This window comes from Zonotrichia albicollis, chromosome 13, assembly GCF_047830755.1.
Source record: "Zonotrichia albicollis isolate bZonAlb1 chromosome 13, bZonAlb1.hap1, whole genome shotgun sequence".
NCBI classification, from domain to species: domain Eukaryota; kingdom Metazoa; phylum Chordata; class Aves; order Passeriformes; family Passerellidae; genus Zonotrichia; species Zonotrichia albicollis.
The window spans coordinates 20,619,095-20,634,599 of NC_133831.1; the positions used below are offsets into that span (position 1 = coordinate 20,619,095).

At 38.1% G+C, this 15,505-nt stretch overlaps 1 protein-coding gene across 6 annotated transcripts in view; it reads right to left on the reverse strand.

Annotated features, from left to right (window-relative positions):
• Positions 1 to 15,505, reverse strand: part of TOX3 (TOX high mobility group box family member 3) — a 91,971-nt gene that overhangs the window by 25,874 nt on the left and 50,592 nt on the right. For 2 of the 6 annotated variants that reach the window (XM_074551211.1, XM_014268358.3), the window contains 2 exons: positions 4,705 to 4,770; positions 517 to 768 (listed from right to left, as the gene is read on the reverse strand). In XM_074551211.1, the coding sequence (XP_074407312.1) occupies positions 517 to 768; positions 4,705 to 4,770 (318 nt within the window). Of the gene's footprint in view, positions 1 to 516; positions 772 to 4,704; positions 4,771 to 15,505 lie in introns of all 6 variants that reach the window. The other 4 variants (XM_074551210.1, XM_005488863.4, XM_014268359.3 and 1 more) reach the window with 3 other exon arrangements.

Consider the following 15,505-nt stretch of genomic DNA (forward strand, 5'->3'; position numbering starts at 1 on the left):
TTGTAGATCACCCTGGACAACACTATGGTCTTTCAATTCTTGATGCCAGTGCCAACTGTATAACACATTTTTGAACTTTAGGAGCACTTGGAGGCACATGATGCCAATGGATATGAGCTTCCAAGTCCATTCCAAAAATGAAAATTCTGTGTTTCTAAAGCCTGACCACTTCTGCACAAGAGATCTGTTCACAAACAGTATAACATTGCACTGTACATTAACAAACATGTTTTTCTTGCTGAATCCACCAGTATTTAACCCTTAACCATTTGGCAACTGCCTTAGGGAGCTGAGTAATATCCAATAAATAACTGTTTGCTGTGTATGAACACACGTGTCATTGTTCATCCAGATCACGCCTGCAACATGACACAGAACACTGGCAAAACCTTGGCCAGGCACCCAAGAAAGCACACAGATGATCTATCTGAGGGATCAATGGAAAACTGAGATGGCCCAGATCTACATGTGACAGACACCATCAGGCAATGGGAACACACAAAGAACCAGACCTACCATATGCAATCCATTGCTGTGGATGACGCCGTCCTGCTCCACGAGATTCCGGGATATTGTGATAGAGGGAAGATCCAAGCTCTGGGGGGGAAACTGAGGCGTAAATTCATTTCCTTGTGCAGGCAGCTGGTCACCCAGGCCCTGAAAGGGGAGCAGTATATCTGCCATGCCCAGTGCGGGGTCTGACTCGGGCGGGGGGGTAATGGGTGGGATTTCAAACTCCTCGTCCCCAAGGCTCGGCGTATGGAACGTCTGCTGGAAAAGGACAGGACAAGGCAAACAGTGTCAGGGCACACAGGGCTCAGCAGTCACCTCCACACCTAAAGTCCAAATCTTAGTTTTTTCTCAAAAGCAAATTCTATAATAACCAACAAAATTTTTAAGTTTCATATGCTGAATGGGTCTGTGGATCATTCTGATTAAAGATTTAAGTCTCATTATCATATGGCTTAAGTGGAGTATCAGTATTAACAGTTTTTTAATGTGTACTTAATTAGCAACATCTGTCTGTTGTTAGTCCGAATATCAGCTACATTGGATTTGGCTGAATAACAAACTGCCCCTTTATTGATATGTTAGTAAAATAGCACAAACAGCTTACATTACTCTCACGCTTCATAAAACACTGACAATTTCGTAGCACACACACAACAGGAATTCAGCACTGACCATTTCACATCTTTTGTTTGCTTTTATCCGCTAACAAACATGAAATATGACCATTCTTTATTTCTTTTCCATCCCCAAAATATAGTGAAACCTTTTAAACACAGGTTGCAATTTGGAGGAGAGATGTATGAAAGCGTGAGGGTGATTACAGCAGCTTCCAGTGCTTTCTGAAGCAAGCCAGCTTTGTTTGAACAGTAGGTTTGTTATGAACTAAACACCTGTTAAGATGCCTTGAGCAAAACATTTACTGCCAGTTATCTTCAGGGTTTGTGCATGTTTGTACGTGTGCATGTGTCTGTCAAAGATAATCTTTATTCAGAGTCTGTATCTGGCTTCAACGTTGCTGACTTTTATTTGGGAAACAAATGAGCTACGTTTATTCAAATTTTTTGAGAGTTAAATGAACTTTCATGTATTATTTCAGGTCCACTGCTACTTAATAATAGAAATTCAGTGCTTGAAATTAGGCCATTTTAAATGTACCCAAATCAGGACTGCCTTGATCAAATTGGGCAGTTGGCAATCCTAAAATAGGCACTCTTGTCTTGTTCTGGACATGCAAGGCTGCTCTGGGATTTGTTTGTTTGCATTAGTTCAGGATTCAGGTTGGGGCGGAAGGGAGAATTGTTTTATGTATTAATTACATTGTTTCAAAGAGTGACTTAATGCCAGTTAATTTAAAAATGATAAGTTCAGTGAAAGATCTCATTAACTGCTGCAAATTGTCATCCTTCAAACTGGTAATGATGATATAAATTAATAACCGCTTGAGAGAGGATGGAAACTGAAGCACAAGGAAAACCTTTGCTTGCATATAGAACCTGTCAGCTGTCATTATTGGTCTCACACCAGAAATGATGGGGTCCCAGATTGCTGCAGTCTGCAGCACCATCAGAGTCTGCTGAGACGGTGCCCATCTCCGCCAACTGCAAGGCTGTAACTCCATTCTGGATGGGAAGGCTGGGCCTGGATTAGGGAGATGTTTGACTTCCCCACTGCTACATTACAAAAGGTGTGAATTTTTCTTCTCAAGGACCCCGTGGTTCACAAACACAAAGGATGGATTGGCCAGGAGAAGTGGTTGGCTAATGAACATAACCCTATGGCTGCATTTGCAGTTATTTTGGCACTAATGTGGTCTAGTAACAGATGCAACTGTAATTTGTGACTCATTTGCTACCCCATTACTGCTTAATGAAATCTAACATATCACATTAACAATACGGATAAACACTCATTCTTGATATGTGGCATTTGGCTGTTTTCATTACCACTGTAATTAACACTTGAAATATTATTTCAATAAATATTTAAGGTGCTTTAAAATGAGTCGTAGTAATCATGACATAGAGACAGAAAACATAAAGCAAATGTGTGGCTTCTAAGCCTGAATGTGCTCTAAGATTACACTCTTAAGGCATTATTTACAGAAATAAAATGGGATTCTAGCTCAGCAGTGCTCAGGCCCAAAATAATACCGAGAAAGCTACATTCATGTTAATGCAAAACCACTATAATTAAATACATTGTAATGCAGTAATTGCAAAGTAAGGTTCACGCTTTAATATGAACAGTAACACTTAATCATATTTTTATTCCTTGTTCAAGCAAAAGGGTTCAGTGAAATCAGTATTATTATGGTACATTTGAACCTCTCTTTACTTGACATATTTATGAGATATTAGTTACTATAAGAACAGGATCTTTTTTCCCCATTTAACAGAATAATTCCAGGACAGCTGCAGAAATATATAACACAGCCAGATAATAATATATTCTTTTACTTAGAAAGGTAGCATTCATCTTAATACTTATAGCTTAATACTTATAGCTACAAATGGGAGGGTAAATTGATGAATACCTTAACATTTTAAAATCTGAATTTAATTCTGAGTGTGTAATTTATCCAAATATGTATATATCTTAAAAAAAAAAACAAAACAAAACACAAAAATCAAACATAGACATAAGATTGAGAATAAAATAGATGTAATCTAAGAAGAAAGCAAGCCCCTTAGTGAAGTAGCCTGAAATCCAAATCACTGGGCTATTCAGTCTGTAAAAAGAGCCTGAATAGTATGCAATTTGGGACTGCAGAAAGGTGGTGTTATGACCAAAAGATGGTATAACATTTGTGAGATTTATCTTACCAATCACAGTTTTTGAAGTTATTAACTTTTCAAATATTTATATCTTACACATATATTAAAAAAACAACCAAACAAAAAACCTGTGTGCATGGTTAAATGCCATCTGTACTGAAATGTTCAAAACATTTGTTCCTTTTGATAAAAATGCAAATCTGGAGAACTGTTGTATCAACATATAACAGCCAATGTCTGACACGGTGAATTATCACAGCTGGAATTAAATTGTCTCTGAACAGCTGCTGGCAGCAGAGCTTTCATCAATGTTTGATTCAAATGTAGGAAAGAAATTCTACAGAAAGAAACATCATGTTGTCATTACAGATGGGGTTTGTGTTCATTATCACAAATAACACTGGAGCTAGTGCCAAATAATATTCCCTTATCTAAGCAGTCTTGCTGGGTAAAAAAGAAATGGTGACCATTGTATAAATGATTCACAAAATCCTACCCTTAATTCTAACCTTCATATTTATTGTTACACCTTTCTGCTTATTTTCTCTCAGGTCACTGTTTTAGAAGTGCACAGGAATATCTGTGACTGAGCCCCACTTACAACACAAAAATAAAAAATTGGGGCTGCCTGGTTTTCTACCTTTTCTTCATGTTGCAAGAGCATTTATGACATGCACCCTCTAAACACTTCTTGTTCTCCATATTGCTGAGCACGTGCCAGACAGTGCAAGGAGTAAGAGCTTGGGTTTCAAGGATGAGCAAATGCAGTTTCTGTCTGGCCTTGGGGTCAGATTAGTGTGTTAATGTCTTTTAACTGCTTATAAGGTGGCCCCACCCAGCAGATACATGGAGCCTGGAGTTCCACACTTTCTCCTGTTTCCATTCTTAAAGGCAGTGATCAAATACGTCATCTCCACAGCCCAGCCAGCCTCCACCAGCCCAGCCTCTGGGTTTGTTCTGAGCCTGGATTCAAAAGATTCCTTGATGTAGCACATACATTTCAGGCAACAGGGCTGGCTTTGGTTTTCTGTCTCATATGAGTATTGAGAACCCAAATGAAACCATTTGTATCTATAACAAAAATTAGAACATTAGCTAGTAATGACTATTACTAAGCTTGCTTTCAAAGTGTACACCTACTGTGCTTTTTATTTGTTTCCTTCTGTTCATAATTTTTTTCCATACATAAAGCAGATTTGTTTCTATTGACATGCTATGTAAGTAACAGCCTTATGGACAGCTAAATTGACTAGTAATGGAGAGCTGTCAGGTTATTTTCTTTCTCATTAAAGTCTTTATTTTGTGCTCCATAAAACACACAGAAATTCGGCACTTCACTCTTCATCCATTCAAAGTCTGTTAAATTATCACCGCAAACAGCAGAATATGAGCATAGATAAAAAATAAAAACATCTACCTCATTTGCAGCAAGAAATGCATTATTTGCCTCTGCCATGTTCATGTAGTTGTTATTGTTTCCAAACTGAAAGAAAAATAAATATTTGGATTTAATGTATGCTATGATAAACTTTTCTTTACCCCATCACTGGCATAGAAAAGGTTGGGGGAAGAAAACAAAAACAACAAAACCAAAACAACAAACAGATTAAAAGTATTTGCAGATGTTCTTTGAAGTCAGAGCTCAACTGGATTCAACATCATCATCATCATCATCATCATCATTATTATTATTACTATTACTATTATTATTATTATATTATACATACTCTGCATCCCCCAGTCTTTACAAGGAAGATATTCATGTGTACCTCTCCAATTTTTTTTGCCCATGCAGCAAAGCCACCCCAGAGACCTAAAGGTGGCTTTGGAAATTAAGAATCCGTTAGGAAGAGGCCCCCAGGAAAGACATTTCTACTCTGCTACATGCTTTTTGATGCACATTTTAACATTTCTGCCAGTGGTACTGACCCAGAGGATTGCTGCAGCCAGAAGTTTGTGCTGTATTTCTACTCCAAGCAGACCTGGCTCCAAAGAGCTGAAGGCCAGTAAGGGGAAGAATGAGAATTTGCAATGCTGTTCCTGAAGTCTCATTCTTTCCACAAAATTGAAAAGCCAAAAAATTCCCCTTTGTTTATCTTTCACTCCAGTGGAACTCCCACTCTCCCAGTGAACATTAACCCCAGAACATTTTGCAAATCAGAGAAGCTCTGGCACTGAGACCCCGAGATGTGCCCAGTGCCCCTTGCTCCCACTGAGGAGCAGCTCTCATTCCACATGCCAGTGATCACAAGGGATTTCCTTCAATGCCAGTCATCTCCTCCCAGTTCTCCAGTATGAACATTGGTTGAGGAAGAGAGGTACTTTTACTTCTACAGACTGAACACAGACAGGAAAGAGAGTTATCAGCATAATGCCGTGCCTTATGCCCTTGAACAGCACTTCCAAAGGCACGTAAGGCTGGTAACCAGCCCTGCACGTGTTCCCAGAGCAGGGAGGCATCCAGACCCTTTGCTTCAAGCAACAGACACCAGGCATGTCAGGCACCTACAGAAAAACAGGGATTTCACATGTGCACCTTGCCCCTAGCAGGCACAGAGCAAGGCAGAGTGATAAGGGAGGGGAAGGAAAAGCCCCAATGCTGTCCCTGCCACATCACTGCTGCTAAAGCCACACAGAGAATTCCTCCCCTAACTCCTATTTTCTAGTTTGATAAAACAATATTTTTAGGAAGGCTTTGTTTTATCTTATCTTGCCAGATCTTGGTGGACCTGCACCCCCTCCTCAGCCCCACAACAGCAAACACTCCCAAGAGCAGCACAAGCTCTGCAACCAGCACATGGGGATGGGTGACCATGCACTTGCACAGCTTGTTCTTTCCAAGCAAGAAGCTCTGGTGTGCTTTCAGAGCAGCTGAACCTGTCCTGAAAGGAAAACCACTTTGCTTCAGCTCAATTTGCTACAGCTGCACTTGGTGCCTGACTGCTTTTAGCACTGAAATGTTTCAGACTCTCCAGTTTCTCTCTGGAAGGACCAGTGATCCTTTCAAGAAAGGCTCTTTCCCTGAAAATTCAAACATTCACTTCTGGCAATAAGACAAAGTTAAAGGGAAATTTAAAAAAAAAAAACAACCTGAAAAAAAAAGAATCGGAGCCTTGTGTACCTGATGAATTGTAAGATTGACTAAACAGGACATCAACTAAATTAGAAGACACTCATAAGGAGGGAAGGAATACAAAATGAGATCCCTCATTCTCAAGTAACAAATTCCATTTGTGTACTCATCATTCTGAATCTTTCAACCTATAACACATGTTAAGCAACAGAGGCCTTAGCACAATATGTAGGCTGCCTCATAGCTATTAAAACTCTGTTATCCCCAGCTATGCAGATACTCAAATAATGTCATCCATTTTTTAAAAGCCCAGATGTCACCCATGTTTGGAGATTAAAAAATTCAAGTAAAATTGCACATTCAAATGACTGTTTTGGCACATAGGGATGTGTGTGTGGATTTGTTGCACAAAGACACTTCTTCAGCTCAACAGTGCGATCGACAGGATAGAATTTTTCATGTCACTTCGTGGCAAACTAAGAATGATTTACATGAAAAACTCAAATGGCTCAAATAGAGCTGTTCTTTCTACAGTAACAAAAAAAAAAAAAAGAAGAAGAAATCAAGTTTTCAAAGGATATCTAAGGGCAAAGGTACATTAGGAAGCATTACTCTAACACTGGATGAGTAAGTGGGGACAAACCCTACCCTATTTTAACGGCCCTAGCATCCTAGGGGCTCCAGTGCCTCAAAACAGAAATGTGGCTGATTTTTTTTCCTTGAAGAGTAAAATTCTACATTGTTTTGATGGAAATATATGGCTCACAGCACAGCTACTGCTTTCTGATTGCCAGGGTGGTTTTCTTCTCTTTTGTTTTATTAAAGTAAAACAAAGGGGAGAGTGACAATTTAATTTTCCATTTTATAAAGACTGTGGAAGCAAATGATGTAACAAAAAATGTCAAACCTAAAAGTTACAGGTACATATCCTTCAAGTCATTCTGTTCTTAGGCCATAATATTTAAGACCCCGTTGTGTATGACTCAGGCAATGATGTCAGAAACTGGAATATTTCAGCTTTTGTTAGTATGGATCACAACTAATATTCTTCACATTTATTTTTTGTCTCTGAACTAGAAATCCATTGAAGGCACATAGCAATTATCAGTGAGTATTTCTAAGATTAAACTTCCATATTATCTAATGGTACCTATAGCAACAAAAGAAAATAAAATGGTTATTATCTTAAGGACCTAAACAATTCAAAAAACAAATTAAGCTTAGAGTGAAATAAGAACTGGGTTAGAAATCCTCTTCTGAACAGTTAGTCTGCGAATGTAATTACTGAAGAAACTACAGCTAATCAGCTGTGAATTGTATCCATTAATTAGTATTTGCCCTGGAGAAATAAGAAAAATCAGTAACAATGTTAACACTGCAATGCACTGATGAGTACTGAAACACAGGGCCCTCAGCATTTAGTCAAGCAGGTGGCTCCAATGGTCCAAGTAATTTAAAAAGCTCTCACCTGAAGTGCAGAGCTGGAATTACAAAGCACTTCTTGCATATCTTTGTATCTATATAAGGCTATAATTAATGGCTTTTAATTTAGAAACACTTTGTGATCAGCTGGGAACAGTTATAAATCATTCTAAATAGAACAACGGGTTCTTCCCTATTTTAGTAAAATATTTTTTTGTGAAAAGACTCTTGTTGCCGACAATATTTTTCTCTGTTTATTTTCTTAACGATCCCTTGCTCTGACCCCTCATGAACAGCTCAGAGCATTGCTATGGTTGCCAGCAGGGATCCAAATTAAAGGGGAGACCCAGGAATTTGGCCAGCCCAGGCAGACTCCAGAGGCTCCCACCTGTTGGGTGTCCCTGGGACAGAGAAGAAGAAGATGCACACCTAGTCCAGCTGTCTCTGTTTTGGGATGGAGTTGGGATGCTTTGCAAAGAACTTTGCCAGAGCAATTAGCAAGGTTCTGGTTAAACTTTTTCATCTAAAGAACTCAGAGCTCCCTTGCTCTGTAACTAGGAAAGAGCAAAATGTCTCCAGCTTCCTTTGGCAATACACACCATTGCATTGCCATGTTTTCATTTGATTTCAGTTCAAACTCTCTCTTTTGATGAACACATTAAGTGGGAGTACCCAGCTGACTGCCACCACCAACCCATGGAAATCACAGGCATCTGCCCATTTCAGGAAATGAGCTGCACACAAACAAAGCCTCTTCTGAACTCGCTGTGAATCACAGCTTCCATGCTTCATGCAAATCACTGCATTAAAACTACCACAGTTCAGTCCCCTGCTCTTGTGTTTTGGAAGGGCACCTGAATCCTGGCACTGCTGAAATCCCTCTGGACAGACAGGAGGACTGGAATGAGACGGGATGCTTGGTTTGCTAACACTTTGTATAAAGCACATCCAGAAAACTCATTCATTCCAAAATATCTGGTTGAAGCTCTTCTCTTCTCTTTGACTGCCAGACCTGGAGCCAAACACCTGGTCTTACTCAGCTCCTCTAGCAAGGCTGTGTGTTTGTAATGCAAGGGGGAAATTCACACCTCTCCTTCCTCCCACATGCCCTAATGAAGCCCAAATCAACTCCTGCCCAGCACTGGGATATAAAAACTGCATCACTGCCACTCTTCTACCAAGTGTGTGTTCTTACACCAAACCTCTGGGGCCAAATGTTGGGCTGTTTGTTTGTAATCAAGGGATAAGGCACTTGGAACTGGCACAGCACAGTGCAATTTGGGTTTTCAAACCACCCTTTGTACTCACCAGAGCTTAAAAATTGTGTTGGTTATGAAACTGAGACTAATGAGTAGTTGTTTTAAGGCAGAATTCTGATATGATGAATGCCACAGAAAACCCTTGGCAGCTTGGGATAAAAATCAGTGATTAAATGTCCCCTGAGTCTAACTGAATTCCAACTAAAAGAAGTCTTCAGAAAATCTCAAATGTTGAACTGTGGCTTCTCTCTGGGCTCTTTGGCAACTGTGATTGACTCATCATAGCAAGAGATAAAACAGATAAAAGAGAACTTCACACCACAAAACTATAATAATTTTTAAAAAGCTTCAAGATTAAAGCAAATAGCATTTGAAGATGTTAGTATTATGGACACAAAGAATAACACTGTGAATTTATAAAAGTTAATCAGAATTTTGCTACTGATTTTCATGGAGAAATCATTTTACTTACAATGTTCAGTCATTAGTATTTTTTACAACCTGTCTTTAAATCTACTAATTTGTGGTGCAATTCTAATCTGAAAAATGTTAGAACTCACATCCAACTATTCATTTGCTCAAGTCAAATACAGAAATGCATAAGCTACGTAAAACCACACATAAAGGAGCATAGACTTTCATCTGAGCATCTCAACAGAACAAAATTGAATTTTTAAAAAATAATATTTTTACACTCAAAAATAAAATTTAATTCAACAGGCAATTTTGTTAAATATGCCAAATAATTATTTTTACAATACTGATGTTTAATTGTGCAACCTCAAGGAAGAACCACCATTGGAAAGATTATTATTCCAGCACAATGATAACAACAAAACCATGAAATGTGAATAAATGTCCCAAATGAAAAACTTAAAATACATCCAGAGCAGGAATGAAACACATTTCATCACCTACTCATACCTAATCCATCAACTTAAATTTTGCTTAAAAGGAATGACTGCAATTCTATACTCAAAGAAAGAATACATATCATATATCTGAGAATAAATAAAAAAATGTAAAGTTATGACAGAATCCACTCCCTGCTGCCTTTTTTTTTTTTTTTAAGAAAACCTTATTCCAACCTTTACTGGAAAACAGAATTTGGACTTAATTATCATGACACTAGCCATCCCTTCATAATAATGAATTAATGTCTAGTCAAAATACACATTTAAAGTTTGTCAGGATAGTATTTCTAGTCAAAATTCTCACTGTCTGTAGAACAAGCTCTAAAGCAGCTCTGTCACAACACTACATGTCCTCTTGTGTATGTATTTAGGCAGTTACATATCCAAATTCTCTTATTTCTGATGCCAATTTACTGCTTATGGAAAATGGCATCCTCAAATGATCACACATACAGTATTTCTGCAGTAAAATTACAACCCATATTTTTTAAAATATAGCTATTACTAAGACAATTCTTTTATGGTGTGAGCATACTTGTGGTTTTCAAATATCAACTAGGAAAAATATATATTATGGCAAGAATCTCAGTTTTATCATCATATTTGGCAAATTAATTCCTCTGAGGTTACACTACCCTTATGAGTAAAATGAAAGATAACAATCCCAAAAGATGTAATTACAGACCAAAACTAAATTACTTTGCAGGTCTAAGTACTGTATCTTAATAATTTCACCGGAGAACATCTTCACTGTATTTGGGCAGATTTGATTTTGCTGCCTGACCAATAATTACAGCTCTGGCAAATACAATGTCTGATAAGGACATCAATTAAGAATGAGCATTGTGTTATTTAAAAAAAAAAAAATTCATCATGTTCACAGCCTGTCTGATTGAATGAAATGCCAAATTAAATTAATGGAGATTGCTAAGTCTAGCTGGCTGGTGGGGAACCATGCAGAAAGTGGGACAGCATAGACAATAAACTGTCTGTAATTAAAAGATGAGAAGCTGGACTAATGCTACTTCAGCCTGATTATTCCAAACAAAACAATATACACTAAAATTATTCTGGCAGAAGTAGAAGGAGTGGGAGGAGGGCTGGGACAGGAGACTTTTTCTTTTAAATAGTATTAACTGTCACCATCTACAAACAGCGGTGTCCTCACCAGATGTATTAAATTAAATACTGGGGATGTTCTCATCAGAGAACACAATTTATATACTCAATGAACATAAAAAAACCATACAAGAATTCTCCAATCCTTTCTGTTCTAGATGGATATCCAGCTAATCTCTGTAGAGGATTTACTCCTAAATTATTATGTGTCCATAGGAGGAATTCTTTTCAGCAAGTCGTTCATAGAAGTTTCAATACTCCAGAAGCAGTAGATGGTATCCATATTATTTTATAAAATACAAGTATTCTATTCTGATTTTGCTGCTAGAAAAAATGAGGCAGAATGTTGAGAGCTGCCACACCAGCAACGTTGTTAGGTATTCATATCATTGTAAGTGAATGAAGCATTGTTTTAACCCTTGCAAATGAAGAAGAGATTTTATTTCAGGATGAATGCAGAATGGTAGCCTTGATTTTGACACTGCCCACAGAAATTTTGGGACTCACTCCTCTGGCAGGATGCCAATGGTTCACCACAGCCAACAGGCAGCTCTAGGAGGGTATGGGTTGAGTCCCTGAGCATGAAGGAGATGGAGAGTTGGACCAGATGCAGGCAGAAGACATTTGGGTCAGCTTCTGAGCACAAAAGGTATCCTGGTTCATCTGAGAGCAAACTGCTCTGTGTGTGTACACACAAGGGTAGGGACAGTGCTGCTATCAGCAAGAGATACCATTTTGGAACATTTTCATTAAATACTGGACCACTGGGTAACATGTACTATAGATGCCAAGTTTGTACTTCGGATTTTCCATTCATAATTTCAGAACAAATTTAAGATTAGTTATTTTTATAGAATATTAGAGTAGCAATCTGCTTTCTGGGACAGATTACAGTGTTTTCTTATTTTCAGTAGTTCATGTCTTCTGGAAGAGGGATCATTTCCTGCTAGGTTCTGCCTAGAAGTCAGCTAGGACATGTTTTCATGGACTTGTGAAGAGCCACCCAGGAAGTGGCATCCTTGGTGACTCTGGCCACCAGAACAGCACAGCAGTTATTTCTCTCCATTTCTTTCCCATCAGGGTTCTCTGTCCCACCATATCAGGACCCTGCAATGACCTGGAGGGAATGCAGGCCCTGTAGAGAACCACAGGAGTTCCTGTAGGGGATTCCATGCCAGAAAGCTGCACTTGCTTTCAACCACATCGCTGATGATCAACAAGCCAGCACACAGGAGCACAAAAGTTTAAAGAATGAAGTACCCATCTTTGCTGTCACATTCTCAATCCTGAATTTTAGGCAAATGAATAATCTCACTAGTGGTTCATTAATTGTATAATCTGTTCACAAATATGTGTAGAATTGTACATGTGATGGTCTTTTGATATTTAAAATCTTTAAGCTTTTAATTCAGGGGACCATTTAGATTCCAATTTTTGAGTCTCAAACATCTGCCACACTAATTATTATATATATCCTTATAAAAGTGAGGCTATGCCTGCATATATATGTACACATATACATTCTCCAACTCTGCTTAGAGCCAAAAAAATTTTCAGTGGGATAAATACTTGAGTAAGATCCCAAAGAAAAATAGACATTTATATTTTTTTATATAGTCTCAATATCCATCAGACTCACTGTTTGCAGATAGTACAGATTTAAAATTTTTGGAAAGCAATTAGAATGGAAACACTTGATGTTACTTTAAAAGCTCTCAGCCAGCAAATAAAAACTTTGACAACAACAATAAAAAGCACTGACTTAATCTCTGTGGTTCCAGCCAAATGCTTTAATATGAACTCCTTCAGTGAATTCCACAGCCAAAAGCTGTAACTGAATAATATTTTGCAAAGTGTGATACTGAACGAGTCTTAGGAACAGTAGAGAAAGGAATATTTAATGGTCTCATGTTAGACATTTTCAGATCTCTTAAGAAGGACACATTCTATAAATGTTTCTATATGCAAGAAGTAACTTTGTATGAATATGCACAGTATTATTCTGCTGACTGACAGTCAAGGCAATTCAATATATGCCAGACTTTTAATGCTACTTATTCCATATTTCAGTGGATGCACATTTAAAAATGAATATGCATATTTGAAGACCAGTCTTGGTCCTAATATTTACATAAGATTAAGGTGTTATAAAATTAGTTTGGATCTTGATAGTGTTCTGCAAGACAAACATACCAATAATTTTGCTGTTGCATGTTCAAAGGGTTTCAATTTCCTATTTTGACTCTTTGTAGATAAAAATGTCTGTCCACAGTCTGTGCAGCTGTGCATTCAAAGGTAATAAAATGGAGACTCAAACATGGATTCTGGGTATACCTCTGTGTCTTCCTACATATGCTAAGACTACTTCTCCTCTTTAAAAGGATAATACAAATATCAAACTGAGACCAGCCCACTGGGTTTCACATTAAAAAGACCTTACAAGATCTACAGATGTTACTCCCCATAGTTCTGAAGTACATTCCCTATTATCACACCCTGTTGCTGCCTGAAGCTTGAAACACAGAAAGATACCAGATGTTAAGATATTCAGTTATAAAGCCAAGGAGAGGCCACTATAGTGGCCACTATAGTCAAAATATATGAATATTTAAAGAATTTAAAGAATGTGTTTTCTTGCTTTGCTTTTTAACCTAGATGTGTTTGCAGTGATGAACTACAAAATTATTTTCCCAACCACTTTCATGAGCACATACTTGTTGCTAAAATAAACCAGATGAGGCATAAATGTCATGGAAGGGAAATATTGCTAAAATGCAAAAAGAACTTACTTATATTGCTCCTGTTTTTATGTATTTTTCTATGACTTTGTGGCCATTTTGATTCCACATAAGCAAAGGACTTCTCACACATGCAGTTTTCACATCACCCATTTGATGTATGTATTTTCCATTACTCTAAACAGCTGAAATTCTACAGAAGATTTCATTTCTGATGACATCTGAGGACATATGGCAGTTACAATATGCTCTTTCTACACAGCTGCTCTAAAGAACGATGGAAGGCTAAAGCACAACTGAGCTTTTCCATGGTCCTGTGAGGAGATGGAAATGGCTCTTTGCTTCATGACATCTACCAAAGGAAGAAGGACAGCTTCTCAGAATGGCCTCCAACACACCCACAAAACAATTTGAAACAAGGACCCAAACCAAGTCTGTGGACCTAAAGCTGGGGCCGCCCTTCATACACGGTCCCACAGAGGTTGTGACATGGAGCCCTGGAGCCCCAAGTCCTCTCCCAACTTCTGAGCACACCTTTACCCCCAGCAATCCAACAGCTGCAAGGGATATTCCTACAGGGAGTTCTGTTTGGTTTTTTCCAGGAGGCAAATGCATAAACACAGAACTGGTTTTGCCATAAGAACATTTCTGGTTCACTTCCCTCTTTGAGGCATTAAATTCATACAGTCAAGCTGTTAATCATGTCTACCCCCCCTTTATTTTATATAAACTGTCTAAGCATTGAACCTAAGCATTTCTTAGCATAATGACAGCATTTTATACTTAGGATCCCAAGAAATACTTTTACATCACTATATTCAAGATTACTGTAACATTTTCGCACACGACTTTAAAGTGATGTGATTATACTGCAATTGGGGCTGTAAGGAGCTTTTCTTACAATCTTATATCAAATTTCACTCACTTCAGTGAAAATTGTAAATTCCATTCTAGACTGTGAATCAGCTCTACTACACTAGCAAATTATATCAAGTTTTAAATGTAAAATTGATAGAGAAAGGATGAAGCAGATGTAGACATTTTATAATGATCAGCATGGAGGATCAGTCAAGATACTTTCAGTCTAAAATCAGTACACGCATAAAATCTTAAATATCTCAACTCTCAGCCATGTTCATACCACGAGTTCCTGCATTTTTAAATGAAATTAAATACTTTTACTTTAGAAGCACTAATCATAACCAAATAGATAAATAGTATTTTTTAAAGTCTCCATTAACGCTACTTCACCATATGCAAGGCTGTACAAAGCAAGTCTATTGCAAAGACAGCCTGTGGGATGTAACTGCTCTTGTTAAACACATACTCCAAGGAGAAACTGAGGAAAGCCACTCAGAAATGCCCCAACCCCAGCACCAGATCTGGTGCCAGTCACCTCAAATGTTCCTCAGGTGATAACATTTTTCAGTTTGGAAACCTGACATGTGTTAGTACAACACAGATCACAGATGCATTTTGTAAACAGGCACGTACACATCACTTCCTCCTGTTCCTTTATTCCACATCAACCTGAAACCGGGAGGATTTCTCCACTATTTTTAGTTGGGGCGTCATTACAGGTCCCACAGCAGGGAGGCCTCTGGAGAATCTTCAGCAGCACCTGACTTTATTTAAACATTCAAGATGGAATTGGATGCAACGCTCTGAAATAACAGTGCAGGAGAATTAAATT